General features: G+C 50.9%; 1 protein-coding gene across 2 annotated transcripts in view; it reads right to left on the bottom strand.

The window, feature by feature from the left end:
- The window catches only part of sdccag8 (SHH signaling and ciliogenesis regulator sdccag8), a 31,750-nt gene that overhangs the window by 5,291 nt on the left and 6,127 nt on the right, over positions 1-20,332 (bottom strand). Inside the window, exons 14-16 of one of the 2 annotated variants that reach the window (XM_084708910.1) lie at positions 8,377-8,504; positions 5,648-5,756; positions 4,361-4,492 (exon numbers count right to left, since the gene is read on the bottom strand). The exons of the other annotated variant lie outside the window; for it this stretch is intronic. Coding sequence (XP_084565036.1) covers positions 4,361-4,492; positions 5,648-5,756; positions 8,377-8,504 — 369 coding nt within the window. The remainder of the gene's footprint in view (positions 1-4,360; positions 4,493-5,647; positions 5,757-8,376; positions 8,505-20,332) is intronic. 2 annotated transcript variants of the gene reach the window in all.

Below are 20,332 nucleotides of genomic sequence, written 5' to 3'. Positions count from 1 at the left end.
ATCTGATGTTCCGCTCAGTAGCGCTCCAGCTTGCACGCCCCTGGGTACAGCCTTGCGCCTGGGCTGTAAAACTGTATGTGTGTGCGCTTTCGTATGTGTCCCAGCATCAGAGCTGTAAAGCCACCGTTTGACAATGCTCTTTCAGCAAGCCGCCCTGCCGTGGCCCCCGGCAACAAAGGCCAGCTGGGTGGAGGAGAGAAACAGAGGGAGGGAGGGAGACAGAGAGAGAAAGTGTGACTCTGTAGCACCACCCAGAGGGCAGTGGAAGAGAGGCAAGTCACAAGAGAAGGTACAGACCTCAGAAGAGAGAGAGAGAAAGATAGGGCTTGCGTTACGACAGGAAACAAATCTGTCCATCAGAGAACGGAATCTGAATACAAATTTTGAAACTTTACAATTTCACGTGAATGTAAAACAATCCGTTTTGTTATTGCACTACTTACAGACTGTCACCCTAACAGTCTGCGTTCCAACACAGGCCATCACAGTATGGATTGCAAGCATTCAAAGTATGGTCATAATCCACTCATCCTCCACCACTTCTGCTACCCAACCATATGATCCCATGCACAAAGACAGAAACACACACCACATACACACACTCCTACATATCCTGGCCTCTGCCAACTTCATTTGCAAATGAAAAGTTTGAGGAGAGTCTTCTTGCTTCTGGGGGATGGCAGCTCAGTGTGTGTGTGTGTGTGTGTGTGTGTGTGTGTGTGTGTGTGTGTGTGTGCGTGTGCGCGTGTATGCGTGTGTGGCAGGGAACCAGATGAAGCAGCCTCGGCCCGAGGGCCAACGTCTCCCCCCGGCCACAGCAAGCCTGTTCCCAGCCTGCCGCGACCATTTGTTCCATTAGCCAATCTCCTGGAGCCCTTCTCCTCCACACAGCTCCAACAACTGCCTGCTCTCCTCACACACATGTCCCTCCATCCATCCCTCCATCCCTCTCTCCTCTCCTCCAGACGCGCACACCATCTTTCTTTATGGGGCCATATGGCCCACAGAAGCCTGTAGATTTAGCAGCACATCTGTGCGTATACATTACCGCCTCTCCTTAAAGGGCCGCCAAGCAAGACGCCACAGTGACACGCACTGTGACTGTGTGTGTGTGTGTGTGTGCGTCTGAGAGCCGAGGGAGCGTATTTGTATGTGTATGCAAATGTGCGGGAAGGTGTGTGTGTGTGTGACTGTGTGTGTGTGTTAGTGATAATTGGTGCAGCAGCATGCTGGCAGCTGCGGGGGTGATAGTGTTTTATGGATTTGTGTGTGTGTGTGTGTGTGTTCACACAGCGAGGCACAGTGGAGGAAGAAGTTCGGAGGCTGAACCAACAAGTGAAGCGAAAATAACCAGAGCCAAGTCCAGCCCAGTCTAAGCCACTGACCTGCTCTGTCCAGATACACCAACAACTCTGTTCATGTGCCTGTCATCCAGACTTTACAGATCACTCTCGGAAACCTTTCAGGGATTAGGAGAAGTTCAACTGTACCTGACTAGACAATAGACTACCCCACCTAGCCTGTGCTGCATTACAAGAAGATCTTCTTCTTTCTCCTTCCTTTCTCACACTGAGGAATAAGACCAATCAAGAGGGCAGTTTGGCCAGGTCCTGGCCCCAGTCATTCATCTTCATCCAACACAACCTCTCAATTGGGTCATCCTCTGTCTGTCGAAAATAATTACCATACAGTATATTTTGTTTTTATGTAATCAAAAGTCTAAAAATAAGATGCAATTTTTTCTTTTAGTACAGTAATAGTACATACAAATTAAAAACAGGTTAATTAAGTTTAAATATGTACATTTAAGTAGTTCCCATGAAGTACATAATACATACTTCATTTATAGTATTTCTATTGTCATTTCTTAAACTAATGGCATGCACAAATGAGCATGCCCTCTCCCTGTACGCAACTGTGAATGTCAGCGCTACCTTGGAACTGCCATTTAATCTTTAGCAAGAACGGAGCACAAACAACCTTTGCCCATTTCAATGCATATATATGACAGCAATACAAATGATAAACTGTAATACCAACATATAAAATACAGATTTGTACTAAAAACAACCATATTCCCAGAGAAAAAAATTATATACATGTATTACTTCTAACATTGTTCTATGTGGAATAATAGTTTTCACAAAATAATTATGCTAAATTTAAATCCTACACATCTAGGATCTATTTAATGTTCGTTTTAATTCACGCCGGCTTTCATTCTGAATTGCCTCCCTAATCTCTGGGCAAAAAACCCAGAAATACATACTGAGATAAATAAATAAATTAGGAAGCCGAGCAGCAAAACATTGTGTGCTAAAACCCCTGTGTAGCTTGGCATTCTGCTCCAAATGTAAAAATAAATCAAGCTGATTTTCCAAATGTTTTGTACGTGGCACGCTGTTGAGATTCTTCGCAGCACAGATTGTGCCCCGATCGAGAATATCTGAGTGGGGCGAGCTCTGAGTATTGGCGTGATCTTGGCGTGTTGGGCGAACCCGTGTGCACCAGCTTGTTAACACATACACCTTAACCCTCCAGTGCCAAGGCGAAGTGCCCTCAGTGCACACGTCACACACACACACACACACACACACACACACACACACACACACACACACACACACACACACACACACACACACACACACACACACACACCACAATATGTATAGACCCAAACACACTCACTCACAAAGGGCATATAACACTAGAGAATAAAACATCCTATGACGAGGTGGACTGGAGGATCAAATCAACTTCTACAGCCGGGAGAAGATGGTGTTTAGAAATTGTAATAAGATATCATTCGGAGAACGGAGATGTTGAATGGCTGAACATCATCTGACAGTTAAATGAAAGGATTTTAATAAACAATGATATTGATTCAATGAAATACTGATCAGATTAATCAGGATTAGATTTTATCTTAATCTCTTTCACAAAATACATGTGTTCGATACACGTTCAAAAAACAAACGATGGAATTGGTAAAAGTAAACCCATCTCTCTCTCTCATTTCATTGCAGTTTTTGTGCAACTACTTGCTTTTTGGTTTTATCTGCAAGTTAGTTGGCGTTAACCATATGTGGTACTTCACTTGGAGCAGCGGACAGTGTGTGTGTATGTGTGTGTGTGTGTATGTGTGTGTGTGTGTTGCAGAGCTAAGACAGCCTCTGTGACGCCCGCACAGCCTCGCCCACGCGGGGCTGGCAGGCCGGCTGCCAGACGCCCTGCCGCTCTGCACTCTGGGCCGCATGATTCACCAGAGAACAGGCCCCCGCAAACTGACACACGCGTGAACAAACTAACACACACGCATGTACAAGCTGACACACACACACATGCACAGACTGACTCATACGCATCTGCAAACAGACACACACATGTACAAACGGACACACACAAGCATGTAGACGCTGACACACGTGCACAAAGCGACATCCACACGCATGTGTGTCATGGAGACAAACATTCACATGCAAACTGGCACATGCATACACACGCAAACTGAAACATAAATGCATTGTACAGTACAGTTGGTTTAAACTGGTGCAACTAGTGACGTGTACTGCGTATACTGCCACAACAAACAATACCTTATTAGTGTGTGTGTGTGTGTGTTTGCTTGTGTGTGTGTGATTGTGAAGATGTGTGTATATGTGTAATTGTGAAGATGTGTGTGTGTGTGTGTGTGTGTGATTGTGAAGATGTGTGTGTGATTGTGAAGATGTGTGTTATTGTGAAGATGTGTGTGATTGTGAAGGTGTGTGTGTGTGATTGTGAAGGTGTGTGTGTGTGTGTGTGATTGTGAAGGTGTGTGTGTGATTGTGAAGGTGTGTGTGTGTGTGATTGTGAAGGTGTGTGTGTGTGTGTGTGATTGTGAAGGTGTGTGTGTGTGTGATTGTGAAGGTGTGTGTGTGTGTGATTGTGAAGGTGTGTGTGTGTGATTGTGAAGGTGTGTGTGTGTGATTGTGAAGGTGTGTGTGTGATTGTGAAGGTGTGTGTGAAGGTGTGTGTGTGTGTGATTGTGAAGGTGTGTGTGTGTGTGTGTGTGATTGTGAAGGTGTGTGTGTGTGTGATTGTGAAGGTGTGTGTGTGTGTGTGATTGTGAAGGTGTGTGTGTGTGTGTGATTGTGAAGGTGTGTGTGTGTGTGATTGTGAAGGTGTGTGTGTGTGTGTGTGTGATTGTGAAGGTGTGTGTGTGTGTGATTGTGAAGGTGTGTGTGTGTGTGTGATTGTGAAGGTGTGTGTGTGTGTGTGATTGTGAAGGTGTGTGTGTGTGATTGTGAAGGTGTGTGTGTGTGATTGTGAAGGTGTGTGTGTGTGATTGTGAAGGTGTGTGTGTGTGTGTGTGTACCTGTTCTTCATGCGCTGGTGCATCCTGCCATGCTGGACACACTGCTCCTCCATGGCAGCAGAGCGAGTCCTCAGCTTCTCCAGCGTCTCCTCGAGATGCTGCTTCTGCAGGGCCATCTGCTCCACCTCGCCACTAGCACGCAGGCAACGTTAATACCACGTTAACTATATGACATACGCACCTTATAACATTAAGACTACGTGTCATTTTCATACTATTTTACTGTGAAGAAATACATATAGAGCTGGCCAGGCCTGGAGATGAGGGAACACCCTGTGTGTGTGTTTGTGCATACAGCTGTAAGACAGAATGGAGTATAGTTGAGGGCAATGGCTGTGTGGGTCTGTCTGGGCTAGCTAGCGTTAACATGGCTGTAGTGTACAGGAGGCCAGTGTGTGGGTCTGTCTAGGCTAGCTAGCATTAGCATGGCTGTAGTGTAGAGGAGGCCAGTGTGTGGGTCTGTCTAGGCTAGCTAGCATTAGCATGGCTGTAGTGTAGAGGAGGCCAGTGTGTGGGTCTGTCTAGGCTAGCTAGCATTAGCCTGGCTGTGGTATAGAGGAGGCCAATGTGTGGGTATGTCTGGCTCAGCTAGGCTGACGGACGGCAGGGCTTTAGACGCTACATTGAACACGGCGCTCCAGGAGCAACAACGGCCTGCAGACACACTACAAACCACACCGTGGTGAAACACTACGCCACACACACAGCAGATGTAGGGGCTGAAAAAGTGTGTGTGTCTCTTTACTGTGGTGTGTCGCGTGTAGAAAGGCCTGTGAGTGCACGTGCGTGCCTGTGAGTATTTGCGAGAGATCAGTGCTTGTGTGTGTTTGATCCTGTTGTCTCTGCGCAGTGCTGCTCAAGTTGGGGCGGTCTGGCGGTGCCAGATTGGGCTCTGTCATGTGACTAATGTGTTCCACAGCTCCAACAGCTGACCAAAGGCCTGAGGTGTCTCACACGTGGAACATGCATGATCACATGACCACAAACAGAGAAACGGCCCGAGCAGATTGGCACGTCCCAGAGGCCTCCAGCCAGCGCCAGCCCGGGCCATGACTACAACATCACTGGTCATGCAGAGTGCTCGCAGATGGACAGAGTAGATGGATTCTTCTTCTCTCGTCCTAAGCCTGCAGGTCAGGAAAAAGACTTCCCCCCCGGCCTCACCTTCCCTGGCCTCTTCTGCTCTGACTTTACCTACTCCTGGCCTCACCTCCATTGGCCTTGCCTGCTCCTAGCGTCACCTGCCCCTGGCCTTGTTTGCACCAGCATCACCTGCCCCGGCCTTACCTGCTAGTTTCAGTCAGCTCCTCCAGCCTGGCTCCCAGAATGCAACACTCCTCCTTTAGCTTCCCAATTAAGGCGTTCTGGGAGCTCAACAGACAGTCAAGCTCCGCCGCTGCAAGGGATTATGGGAAGGGAGAGAAGTCAAGGACCAGCTTGGTGAGTATGTCAGACACTCATCCCACACCCAACACCCATGCTGAGAATGAATCATGGAGAGAAGTAAGAAAAACCAAACAGAAGGTTACATATGTTTCTTTGTGCTGTGGATCTAGCTTTGTAGGCAATCATCAAGCATTGAAGCGAGAGCTGTGTATTGTTCAGACGAGAGACTTTTGTTTGTTTTTGTTTTTGAAAGTGTTTTTATTTGCCAGGTTTTCACCCTTGTTCCTGCACACTCAAACGATATCGACCCGCCCTCTCAGAACACTCTAACGTTTTGGCTTTGATCAGGCTTTGAAACTGTGCACGCTCTCTTCACAAAACATATGTCTATTTAAAAAGCACATTGCTCAAGGTTTGGATTGGGGAACAATCCACCTGCTCCACCATTCTGTTACAGTACAGTCAATGAAGGACTGTTTGTCTTTGAAAAAGTGATAAGGAGGAAGCACATCCACAGGAACAAACATGTCCAGGAGGCTAACCTTCCTCAGTCCATGGACTAGTGCGGGACCAGAAAGAAATAAGAAATCTGCACTTGCACATTCACTGAATATACTTTTTCTTATACTTTTTCTTTCTGACTTAACTTTACTAGCACAATACTTGCACAATACTAGCATTTACCACGAAAAGCTCCAAACATTGAACGCCATTGTTCTGCGCTACGGCACCTTCGATGTCTCTGCTACACCATCAGGGGGTGGCTTTTTTTGCTGCAAATAATAGTGTTCGCTAAGTTAGCTAAGATCTTCTCAAAACAAAAGCACTATGAAGCACTATTATTAGTATTTTATTTGTTATTTATTATTATACCAAACTGAAAATAATTTTAAAGTAAACTTTGCAGTACCATCAGGCTAGAGTTAATATAAAAAAATAACACCAAATAACATGGACGACTGTAAAAAGGAATTAAAGCGCATAATTCCACAGCTTTGTTGAATACTTATTTCTGATTCTAATTACTGAATTCTACATCTGTTATTTCTGAAAAGCAGACCGCTGCTATGAAGAACAGACCGTAACTATTGACGATAACAGACTATTCTATTAGCAGAAGCAATGAAATCATTTATATCAATAAAATATTTTTTGTGTCAAATGATTGCTTTCTTCAGAAAGTAGCCATGTAATAAACGAGATACTGTACAGCGATACTGTAGAGATAGTGACCGGGATCCAATTACTCAAATTACCCTTCACATCGAGTCAGGGGTTATTTTCCAATAATGACCCGTCTCACTGTACATTATCCCTTACTGATTGGACTCATCTATTATTCATTGCAGGGGGACAAATCGAGTGAACCCATAATGTGAGACTATTTTTTTGCAATAGTAACAGTCCTGAGGTGGTCACACATTCATACAGATAAAGAACGGCTATTCTACAAAAGGCTCTTCCTGTTTACAGTGGGGGCCTGCAAAGACACACGCACGGGACATGGCACCCCTACAAGCATATAGAGACACATATTGGGGAGGTGGTGTGACAATCTTCTTTTGGACCTAGTGTGAAGTGAAACAACATGCACACACACAAACGGCATACGCACACAGACACACACACACAAAGCGTCAGTGCAAACACCCCAAACAATATTAAGTTTTGTCTCTGCAGAAAAAGTTGCCCAAAGAATGCTAATTAGCCACCATGCTTTGAAAGCAGCTGAGCATGTGTAGGACAGAAACACGGTATGTAAAGACCAACAAAAACTGGCACCGGAAACAAACAGAGGACAAAGTGAGAGAGACAGTAAGAGCGAGAGATAAAGAGAGAGAGTGAAAGGGAGAACGAGAGGGAGGGAGAAATATATCATCTAGAGGCGATTTGTCCGACGTTGACCAAAAACCAAACAGTTTAGAGAGTGATGATTGAGGCCGGGGGGAAGGGGGGGAAGAGAAGAGAGGGGTGTGTGTGTGTGTGGAGGCTAATTAGCTGCTGAGAAGAGGAAGTGGGGTTTGGTATTAAAGGACTGATTCCACCGGCCCAGGGAGTTTCCTGCTGTGTCTCTGATGCCGCCTCTCTTTAGACAACATGTGTGCCGGAGAGCTGAGCCATGCCGAGCCAGAAAAGAAAAAAAACCCTCCCTTTGTTTCCTCCTGCTCCTTTGTTCTGGCAGGCAGCGGGCCTCCAAGCCTCTCAGAAACACAGGTAAATAAAGCTGGGAGATCCAGATGGTCCGACAGATGTGGGAGCAGCACTCCCAAATCAACAGACAGCGGGGCCCGCTACTCCCCACCCCCCCCCCCCTCCCCTCCCCGCCCTCCTTAAACGCTAACTAATACGCTGCGGCCGGGCCTCCGCTGCTCCACAGCTGCTCCCCGCGCACAGCCAAAGGTTACAGGTGTGGCTAGCGCCGGGCGCTATCCGCCTCGGAGCGGGTTCGAGCTGGGTTTGGCGCTGCCCTGAGGTGGGGGTGAGAGGAGGAGGGGTGAAGGGGACGGCTGATGGAGGAGAAGGGGGGGGGGGGGGGGGAAGGGAGGTTGAGAAGGTGAGGGAGGGAGGAGAGGGGTGAGAGGAAGGTGTTGTTGGCAGGCGGCGGCGGCGGCTAGCCGCTGGACACTCACCATAGCGCTCGTGCTGCGCCTCTGTTTGCTGCAGCCGAAGTGTGAGCTCCTGCTCTCGCTGCTGTGCTGAGAGGGTCACGGCCGCCATGTCCTCGCCACGGCAACGCTCCCACACCTCCCTCTCCTGCCTGGGCGAGAGAGTGCCGGACAGACAGAGAGAGAGAGAGAGAGAGAGAGAGGGCAAGGAGTGAGAGAAAGTATAGAGACAAAAGAAAAGAGAAAGTAGAGACAAAAGGAGGAAGAAGCAGAGACAACAACAACAACAACAACAACAAAAAAGCAAGAGAAAAAAAAGAGCACAAAAAAGAGGGAGAGAGAGAGAGAGAGAAAAAACAGGGAGAGCGAGAGAGAGAGAGACAGAAGTACACAGTGAGTTCCATCTCAGGAGGTTGCTGAAGGGTAAAAGTGTCAAGCACCAGACCGAGAGCCCCTGAGTGTTGCTGCAGCTGTCCACAACACAACAACACACGCCGGACTAGAGCCATGCCGAGCGACTGCAGTTCGCCCGGCACTACCCGCACGCTGTGGGTCAGCGCAGAGGCTACTGTTCAAGGAATGCTTCTCACACAGGGCAGAGAGGTGTGCTAACTATCTGCGCGTATCAAACTGGTGGGTTCAGCAAGAACATCTGTTTTCATTTGCACAGAATTTCCCTTTCGTTGTGATGATTAATATTTTATGTATCAATTTAGGGGGGAAAAAGGACAATATGGATACGTACTAAACGGATGCTGCTTTCATGTTTATGTCTGGTTGGAGGAATGTGAAGGGTTTGGTTCTTCCTATAATGTTAGGGTTAGCCTTCTATACATTTCTACACATAATAATCTACGGCAAACAGGATGAATCTGGCAGATTCAAGTCCAACCCTACACAATCTGGCAGACTCGAGTCCACCAGAAAACAACATCGCTACTCGCAAAAAAAAAAAAAAAAAAAAACACAAAGAAAGAAATAGTCTTATCTTCCAAAAGTCCAAAGGCGTTAATGAAGAGAGAGGGAGAGAGAGAGAGTACTGTAAACTTTTCTCCCCTGCAGGGTTTGGACTGAGTCTCCAAAGTGACCGCGTCTGTGCTCCTGCTGTCGTCTGGAGTGTGAACGCTGTGTGCCTGTGTGTGTGTGTGTGTCCCTACGTTTGCGTCTATGTGTCTGTTCCTCTGTGTGAGTGTGTGTGTGTGACTGAGTCTGTGTGTGTGTGCGTGTGTGAACGCCGGGTGCTGGGTGTGCCTGGGACACCAGGAGAGAACGCTGCACCCCTGCTGGGTTTGAACAGCGGCCTAAAACACCATCCACACCAGCGCCCCGCGGGGGGCCGCCAGGCGGGCACTGCCAGCCATTTGGTCCTGTCGGCTTCCAGGGGGGCCCAGCCTCACACCCACCATGTTTAACCACCAATTAGCATGAGACAGCCGGCCAGAAAGTTCCAGAACACAGGAGGATGACTAGGAGAGCTAGGGTAGAGAGTTTGGTTGGAGGAGGAAGAGGAGGAGGAGGAAGGGGGGGGAGAAAGTTGGAGTTTGGAACAGAAGGACGAGGGGAGCTGTGGTCAGATAGTGTGTGTGTGTGTGCGTGTGTGTGTGTGTGGAAGACAAGAAAAGAGTGAAAGCACAAAGTTGTTGATTAGCTCCTTATGAGAAGTAAGTACAGATCAGCAGTTCATAAGCCAGTACTGACGTGGATAATATAGATCAAATATACTCTCATTGTTATCTGAGTCATAAGCCGCCTATTTTTCACATCAGAGATGGGATAATAGCCTTCCTAGCACGTACAGAGAGCAGAATACAAAGCATATTTAGCCCTGGATGGACAATAACAAAGTCTGGAATTTCAATAATTATGGAATGTGAAACTTAAAACAGAGGAGGTGACAAGGGTGCCAAACTGAATAAGGAAGCATGTGGAACGTACAGATGCAGGTCTTGTCAGGCCACACATTAAAACCGAAATCTTAAGACTCTGGCCCAGGTAAGGCCAGATGTATTTTTGCTATCTCACATTTACACTGTGATGTGTAGGTTATGCTGTGATGTGGTCCAGTAGGTTAGTGGCCAGAGGTCTTGTGACCCGCCAGTGAGGGGCAGAGTTGAGGCGGTGGGGTTGTGACCTGTGTAGCCAGTCCCAGAGCCAGGCTGGCTGGAGGGCAGGAGCAGGGGCTGGAGCAGGGGAAGGGCAGGAGCAGGAGCTGGGGCAGGAGCAGGGGCAGGGGCAGGGCAGGAGATGGGGCAGGAGCAGGGGCAGGGGCAGGGGCAGGGGCAGGGGAAGGGCAGGAGCAGGGGCAGGGGCTGGAGCAGGGGAAGGGCAGGAGCAGGAGCTGGGGCAGGAGCAGGGGCAGGGGCAGGGCAGGAGATGGGGCAGGAGCAGGGGCAGGGGCAGGGCAGGGGCAGGGCAGGGCAGGGGCAGGGGCAGGGGCAGGGCAGGGGCAGGGCAGGGCAGGGCAGGGCAGGGCAGGGCAGGGCAGGGCAGGGCAGGGCAGGGCAGGGCAGGGCAGGGCAGGGGCAGGGGCAGGGGCAGGAGCAGGGGCAGGAGCAGGGCAGGGGCAGGAGCAGGGGCAGGGGCAGGAGCAGGGGCAGATCATGCAGTAGATGATGGGGTTGACTGAGTGTATCCAGGGGTGGGGTGACTGATGACTGTTATTAGGTAACTAGTTAGGATAGCAAATTACTGATGTGGGGTTATGTAGGTTGAGTAGCTAGGTACTGTTGTTAGGGTAGGTAGGAAGGTAGGTAGGTGGGGTAGTTGAATTGCTCAGTTTGGAGTCGATAGCCTGGGTATTGTGCTAGCCGGGTATTCTAGCTTGTTACTTATTTGTGGCTCGATAGCTTAATTACTGGGACTTGAGTAGTTATCTAGAGTGGCGAGGTCACAGGGGTTGTAGTGGCTAGGTAGGGTAGCCACTAGGTTGTATCTGGAGCCTGGACGTCTCATGGCTGGATGCTGGAGTGGTGAGTAAGGACTCATGCCTGCCTAAGTGGGCACTAGTCAAGCTGTTGTCCATTTGATTTGGCCTGCCAGGGCCCAGCAGAGCGCAGCCATAGCTGCACCCCGCGGTGCTCCATGATCCAGCGCCAGGAACGGCCAAATGCTATGCTTCCTAACAACCAGCGTGGATAGGAGTCAGACGCTCTGCTCTGGAGTGCCTGAGCTAACAGCCTTAGCTGCTACGGCGGGTGAGAGAGAGAGATGGAGCGAGAGAGGGAGAGAAAGAGAGAGGAAGGGCAAGCTTTGATTAAAACCATTCATTCTGGGGTAAAATTACCAATATATTTAACAGTAAATAAACTGACACAAAGTTACTGTCAAAACAGTTTTGAATGATAAAAGCAGTGTTAGGATGTGCTCTAAAAACAAACATTACAGATGCATGTAGTTGAAAGTGGCAGGATTTGACTTTACAAACTCATCTACTGAACAAAAAGAACTGTGTAATCTCAACACTGGGATTTACTGTATATCACATATCTACTAACCTTTTGAAAACTACTCTATTTGACATACTCCAACAAAAGTGGTCACGTCACACCTTTATAAATGCATTCATATTAATTGTATTAAAACAGTAATGCTAAAACTAAAATCAACAATGGAAGAACTACTGTGCAGCAAAGCACTGGTGAAGAACAACGCGTGGGTACAGAAGTGTCAAACACACACACAGCTACTGGATGATGTGTGTCAATTGCACCCCGCTTTCCACCCAAAACACCTCCTCCACTCTCTCGGAAATAGACGAATCAAAAGCAGCCCTCTTCTGCCTGGCGAACAGCACTCGCTCTCCGTCTACAATATCCATCCCTCCATCCATCCTGAGGGCTCTCATCTTCACCACCATGCTTTTTTTCCCATCAGTTTTCTTTCCCTCTCCCCCCCGAGCGCCCCCCCCCCCAGCCCTCCTCCCTCCCCCCCCCCCCCCCCCTCTCCTCCCACCCTTTTTCCTTTAACTAAACTGGCTGTGGCTTCCTCCATCTGGTGGTTCTTCCTTCAGCAGCCCCGCACCTGTTCACACCTCCTCTCCTGTTGGCGGCCGCTGAACACGGCCCGCGCTGCCAGGCCCATTCTGGCGCCCGCAACCTCTCTGTCATTCAATCCATCTGTCAGAAGTGAACTTTGTTTACAGCGGGCTTCTGCTTTCTTCTTCAAGGAGCACGAGCACCCCTCAAGGTCAGCCGCACCGACGGAGAGAATCAGCCTCAATTCACACACGGGGGAAAAAAGAAGAGCCTTTCCTTTTGTAACCAATGCGCCGCGCCGCGCACACACATGCACACGTGCACGCACGCACGCCAGGGCACGCGGCACACTTCCCGCAGGTTAAGAGTGCACCTCAGCGGAGAATACAGACGTTAACTTCCTTCTCTAACTTATACAAACTCATGTGGGTAGTTCATTGCTTAATCAACACAGATGGAAATCTTCTTCTCGATGAGAAGATGCTACATAAATGTATCGACATCTGTGCCTTCGCACACATATATGGATGCTTCAATATTGACCTACAATGTACACAAATCTTTCCCCAGTAATATCTGTCATTTACATAAATAGTGAGTAATGCATACGGTATTTATCCTTCTGCCATATATAAGATGTTATTTAGAGCATACTCAAGAGGAGAGCAAAATTAATGAGACCATAACTTCCTAAAACATCTGAGAATTGCAGTTTAACTTGTGCATAAATTATATAATACAAATGTTCAATTCTTTGTAAGAATTGAAATGAAGTATAGGGGCAAGAGAGAGGAGGAAAGAGACAGATTGCAGGAAAGAAAAAGCAGCAACAATATTGCAAAAAGAAACAAGGATAATAGTAGCAAATAAACTGAGAAAAGAGATTCAAAAGAAAGGGAATACTGCATGACGGGAACCGAGTGAGAACAGAGAGAAATAGAGAAATGGAAAGGAAGAGAAAAGGAGTAAACAGGGTAAACTCCCACGGTGAACCAGCCTGTGTCACCACCTGAACTGGAGTTCACACGTCCTGGTCATGTGACAGTCACACACACACCGACTAGGAGTTGTTGTTTTTTGCCAGAGTACAACCTGTGCAACCCCTCCCTCCCTCCAAACCCTCCATACCTCCCTCCACGCCCTCCCTCCCTCCCTCCCTCCACGCCCTCCCTCCCTCCCTCCACACCCTTCCTCGACGCCCTCCCTCACTCCCTTCTCATGTGCTCTCACACAGGGACCAACCCCCCGGCCCGCCCCCGCTCTCTGCCAACCACTACGCTCAACTGTGTCACATTAAACACAGCCTGGGTGCCACTGGGCAGCCATCACACACTCTCCACTGAAGCTGGGGCCACAGCGGAGGGAAACAAAGAGGGTCTTTAAACACAACCAGAGCTGGAGGAGAGGAAGGGAGGAGGGGAAGAGGAGAGGGGAGGAGGGGTGGTGTCTGTCTGTCTTCCCACCCTCTCCTCTTATCTCCTCTCACCTTCTCTCCTCTCTTCTCATCTCCTCTTCTCCCACCTCTCCTCTCACCTATACCCTCTTCTCCTCTCCTCTTATAGTTGTTCTCCCCCCCACTCCTTTCCTTCTCCCCTATCACCTCCTCTCCTCTTCTCTCCACTCCACCCCCTGGTGTGACAGTGTGATCTAATACTGAAGTCATCTGCTCTGAGTGGCACTACTGCACCTGCAGTACCAGGGCATGGCTGGCACAGGAGGGCCTGGCCGGGCAGGCTAGCTAGGGCTGAGGAAAAGTACTGAGACAGAGAGAGAGAAGGGAGAGAGAGAGAGAGAGAGACAGAGAGAGAGGGAAGGAGAGAGAGAGAGAGAGAGAGAGAGAGAGAGAGACAGAGAGACAGAGAGACAGAGAGACAGAGAGAGACAGAGAGAGACAGAGAGAGAGAGAGAGAGAGAGAGAGAGAGAGAGAGAGAGAGAGAGACAGAGAGAGAGGTAGCCCAAGTGAGAGAGGACCAGAGTTGCGAACCCCAGTAAAGCTGCCACTCAAACAGCAGGAGGTGTGGGGGGGCAGAGGAGGCCACAGAGATAGCCCTTCTCTCGCTCTCTTCACACACACACACACACACCCACACATTCCACAACTTCCCTAAGATCAATCGTGCTATCACTAAAATCACAAAATGGAGGTTTGCTTTGTCTTTGGCTTTCCCTCAAAACCACACGCATGATTCCACCACAGGACAGGAAGGAGGATGGAGGAAAGGAGGGAGGGAAGGAGGGATGGTGAGAAGGAGGGATGGTGAGGCGTGTTCCAGAAGCAGTAAGTAGGGCACCCTCCCTGGGCAGAGTTGGCCCAAGTGAGAACAGTTGCACCCGACAGATTTGTCTCCAGTTAGCCTCAGGTCTCTCAGCATTACCTCCTGTCCCACCCAGCAAGACGGAGAGATGGAGGGCTGGAAGAAGGGGCGAGGAGAATGGGGGAAAGGGGGAGCTCTGCAGAGAAGGCCGGATGTCCAGAGGAGTTTCTAGTTGTCCAAAGACTTCCACCGTGTGCCATCACAGGACACGGGAGGTCTTTTTTGAGTTTCCATCTCAGGTGCGGAGAAGATAGAAGGACAGAGAAAGACAAAGACAGAGAGACAATGAAAGACAGATCCAGCTAGAGAGAGGGAGTGAGTGGGGGCCAGGTCGAGACAGGAAACGGGAGAGACAGGTACACCGAGTTGGGCAACTAGAGGAGCAGGTTGATATTAGAGGCCTGCCTTGGCCACGGAAGTGTGTGTGTGTGTCCGAGGCTGGGCACAGGCACGGACGCGGTGGCAGGGAGAGGGCATTGACAGGGAGGCGAGAAGAACACGGCAAGGTCTCCTCCCGGGCCAATGGGCACACCACTGTCAACATCAAGACACTCCGCCTCCGCCGCCCCCGCCCTCCCTCCCACCCCCCCACGGCTGGCCCGCGGCCCTCCCAGCTGCCCTATCCGTAACTGTCTGATTAGTTCTACTAAGCAGCCCCTCCCCTGCCAGCCCTGACGCCATCTGCTACCCAGCAACATGGCTGCCGCCCAGCTCCCCGTGCCCGCCCCCCCCCCTCCTCCTCCCCCCCCTCCTCCTCCCCCCCCCCTCCATCCCTCTCCTGCCCTCCCTCCTACCTACCTGGCAGGGCCATGCCTGCGCCCGTATAGAGCTAGGGCTTCTAGATCGGGCATCGTAGCTACTGGGACCATGTTTGATTTGGGCTCGGCACACCGGAAAGGGGACGACGTACGGTTTTGGTAAAGAGTTTGAAGAAAATAAATACAGTGCTTGGACAGGTGATGTCTTCTCTATAGAGTATCTGTCTATGGTGCAGGACAGGTTCAGCAGGCTGGCACAGGGGTTTGTGTGTGTAGGAGAACTGTGTGTGTGTGTGTGTGTGTGTTGAAGGGCTGGCAGAGACCTAGAGTTCATTACTGCCACCCCGACAGGAGCGGCCCGCGTGGCAGCAGCCTTTTATCTCCACTCTGATTGGACAACCACCTCCCACTGACTCGGAGTGCAGCAGTTTTGTTGCGCACAGATTTCTCTCTCCCTCTGGCGAGAAGCTGCATCTGCTCACTAGTTTACTCTCTCTTCCTCTCTCAGACTCCCCTCATCCCTCTCTCTCTCACCCTCCCTCTCAGGGCCTGTACCCCACAATACACACTGCCAGGGAGGGAGAGAGAGAATGAAAGAGAGAGAGCGTGAGACAAGCTAAGGGCAGGGCAGAGGAGCGTGTCATATTTAATGGGATTTGGAGGCTAGATGTGTAACTTGGTGTCCGGGGCACAGTGGTAGGTCTGGCCTGACTGTCTCTGTGTGTGTCTGGGTGGGGAAGGTTGCAGGAAGGTGAACTGAGTCTTGGTGCTTTTCCACTGTGTGGTACTGTCCCAACCCGACTCACCTTTCCTGGTTTTCCATCAGGCAAACCTGGTGCCTAGTATGCTGTCATTTTGGGTATTTTTGGGGCAAAACCTCCATCCTCCTGGTTGTCGATCAAAAGAACCAGAGAGAGTGGTATGTGTCGCCCTTAAGACAACGTCAATGCGGAGTCGCTATGACGACCAGCAAGATTGAGGGGGTACGATCTGCAGCCACGGATACCAACCTGGTACCAAAAGCAAGTAGAGGCGAGTTGATACCATGTGGTGGCAAAGCGACTTAAGACAGACCGTTTCCTCTGCTCAGCTAGCTTCCTCTGCTAACACAACTAAACCAGAGGATAACCTGGCAGGACTGGACACTAGGACTGGACTAGGACTGGACTAGGACTGGACACTAGGACTGGACTAGGACAGGACAATAGGACTGGACTAGGACTACACTAGGACTACACTAGGACTGGACACTAGGACTGGACTAGGACAGGACACTAGGACTGGACACTAGGACTGGACACTAGGACTGGACACTAGGACTGGACACTAGGACTGGACTAGGACAGGACAATAGGACTGGACTAGGACTACACTAGGACTACACTAGGACTGGACACTAGGACTGGACACTAGGACTGGACTAGGACTGGACACTAGGACTGGACACTAGGACTGGACTAGGACAGGACACTAGGACTGGACACTAGGACTGGACTAGGACTGGACACTAGGACTGGACTAGGACAGGACACTAGGACTGGACACTAGGACTGGACACTAGGACTGGACACTAGGACTGGACTAGGACAGGACACTAGGACTGGACACTAGGACTACACTAGGACTGGACACTAGGACTGGACACTAGGACTGGACTAGGACAGGACACTAGGACTGGACACTAGGACTACACTAGGACTGGACTAGGACTGGACACTAGGACTGGACACTAGGACTGGACACTAGGACTGGACACTAGGACTGGACACTAGGACTACACTAGGACTGGACACTAGGACTGGACACTAGGACTACACTAGGACTGGACATAGGACTGGACACTAGGACTACACTAGGACTGGACACTAGGACTGGACACTAGGACTACACTAGGACTGGACACTAGGACTGGACACTAGGACTACACTAGGATTGGACATTAGGACTGGACACATAGGACTGGACACTAGGATTGGACTAGGACTATCACTAGGACTGGACACTAGGACTACACTAGGACTGGACACTCAGGACTGGACACTAGGATTGGATGAGGACAGGACAATAGGATTGGACTAGGACAGGACAATAGGACTACACTAGGACTACACTAGGACTGGACACATAGGACTGGACACTAGGACTACACTAGGACTACACTAGGACTGGACACTCAGGACTGGACACTAGGACTGGACTAGGACAGGACAATAGGACTGGACTAGGACAGGACAATAGGACTACACTAGGACTACACTAGGACTGGACACTAGGACTGGACACTAGGACTACACTAGGACTACACTAGGACTGGACACTAGGACTGGACACTAGGACTGGACTAGGACAGGACAATAGGACTACACTAGGACTACACTAGGACTGGACACTAGGACTACACTAGGACTGGACACTAGGACTGGACACTAGGACTACACTAGGACTGGACACTAGGACTGGACACTAGGACTACACTAGGACTGGACACTAGGACTGGACACTAGGACTACACTAGGACTACACTAGGACTGGACACTAGGACTGGACACTAGGACTGGACACTAGGACTGGACTAGGACAGGACAATAGGACTGGACTAGGACAGGACAATAGGACTACACTAGGACTACACTAGGACTGGACACTAGGACTACACTAGGACTACACTAGGACTGGACACTAGGACTGGACACTAGGACTGGACTAGGATAGGCCATAGAGATGGCAATGTTCAAGAAATAAAAGGGAAGTTCAAATCAGCCTGTGTACCTGCTCACAGACAGCAGAGTCAGACAGACACGGAGAGATACAGAGGAAGAGGCTGGCAGACTGAATCCCAAACATGCAGGCAGGCAGAGACCGACAGGCAGGCAGACAGAGGGCTGTGTGGGGTTAGCTCAGTGACATCATGAATACTGTGGAGTTTGATGCTCATGTTCCTGACCCAGGCCTGCCCTGCAAAGTGCTCCCCCTCCCCCCCCCCCCATCCAGACTCAAAGCCAACACCCCCCCCATGTCTCCCCCCCTCCCCTCCTTCCCAGGCCACCGCCATTAAAATGGATGCTCAATTTGATGAGGATGAACCGAGCAGAGAGTGGGAGCCAGTGTGGACGGCGTGCCGTCCAATCCGCACACGCTGCACACACACGCTCAGATCCACCCCGCACGCTCGCCACGTGCCGCAGGTCAGGCGGATCTGGCGCGTGGCGCCGAGAAAAGTTATGCCGCCTGGTTTTCCAGCGTGTTTTTGGGTGACGTCCTGCGGGCTCCCCCGAGCGGAGCGGGGGGAGGGGGAGGGAGACAAAAGACGGGAGCAAACAAACAAACAAACAACAAACAAACAAACGGTCTAAAGCCCGGGCTGAGCGGCGTCGGGAGGAAGGAGAACAGAGTGGCGAGGATTAGTCCAGATCCTGGTCTGCTCGCCGCACAGCTGGCTGATGATCCGATCCTGGAGTGCCAGGATGGGGGGCCCTGCTCTGCACCAGCCGCCATGGGGCCTGGGGGCACGTCTGTGTGTGAGTGCGTGTGTGTGTGTTGGTGGGTGTCTTTGTATGTGTGATTTGGGGAGGGGGAGAGGTTCCTAAATATCAAACGAAAGGCGACAAGAGCTTCATGTCCCTCGGAAAGCGTCTGAAGCGGCGCTGCTGTGATCTGCGGTGCTGCGGGATGAACACGGTAGAAAGGACCGGAATCAAAGCTGGTCATCAGAAGCCTGCTCGCACGGCTGTGTGCCCCTCAGCTTGCTCTCCCTCTCTCCCTCTCCCTCTCTCTCCCCCTCTCTCTCCCCCTCTCTCTCCCCTCTCTCTCCCCCTCTCTCTCTCCCTGTCTCTCCCTGGAAGAGACACACACGGGCCGCGCCGCTACAAAGACCCCGCAGCGCCCGGAGTGAACAGCGGGGGCGCTGGAGAACGTGTCTCTGACTGAAGCCCAGCCCTCCCCCCCCCCCCCCCCCCACGAGGGGGGCTGCAGTCTGGACTGAGACACGCGCTACATCACATAGAGGATGTTAGTTGGGCTTCAAGCACGACAACGGGCGTGTGTGTGTGTGTGAGTGTGTGTGCGTCCTTCAGCTTGGCCTGAAGGAAGATTTCAGCCAGGACCAGATGTCAGCTGCATCTGTACTCCATGGCTGGCCCTCCAACCTGCCTGAGTGTTAAACACATTAAACGCTACACACACACTCTCACACACACATACAGCCGCTATGCCAAGGCCCACACTGGTCAGCCCCTCACACAGAGAGCCAGCACACAAACACGTGTACCTTAAAATGATTTCAAATGCTCGAGGTGTGGAGTGTTCACAAAGTCAGGAGCTATGCGGCTCCCCACCATGACTAAATTAAGTGCACCTTAAGTAGCTAAGCGCAACGAATGCCAGGCGGGTGTTACGGCTAGCCTAGCCTCAAGCCCGCGAGCCACCTATCGGCCCAGCAGCATGTAGCGCTGGTGTTAGCATGTCCTTCTCCACAGCTGTCCAGATTACAGTCTAACTCAGTTAAACACAGATCAGAGCAGAAGCAGCAGCATACAGCAGGGGGAGAGGGGAGCGGGGAGAGGAGGGAGGGGAGAGAGGAGGGGTGAGATCAGCAGTAGCCCTGCAACTGTGCCAGCCTGCCAGCCTGCCAGCCTGCCCGCTGCTTCGACTGCTCCGCGTGGCACCAGGGCACATCTGTGCCTGTCTCTGACACCTCGGCCGGGGGCGGGAGACGAGACACTGCCCAGAGCGGCTGGCAGAGGCACACCAGTGGACATGGGGGGGGGGGAGGGGGAGGTGGGACAGAGAGGTGAGAGAGGGGTGAGATGAGGTGGGGGGGAGGGGTGACATGGGAAGGGAGGGGGGGGGGGGGGTGAGAGAGAGGTGACGGCGCCAGTCCTGCCCGTCATGAGAAGTACAGGGCACAGGCAGGAGCCAGCAGCCCCAATCTGC

The sequence above is a fragment of the Hypomesus nipponensis genome, chromosome 11, assembly GCF_054491055.1.
Source record: "Hypomesus nipponensis isolate SF chromosome 11, ASM5449105v1, whole genome shotgun sequence".
NCBI classification, from domain to species: Eukaryota; Metazoa; Chordata; class Actinopteri; order Osmeriformes; family Osmeridae; genus Hypomesus; species Hypomesus nipponensis.
The sequence above is the reverse complement of the archived record's forward strand: the minus strand, read 5'-3'. Positions and strand labels throughout refer to the sequence as shown.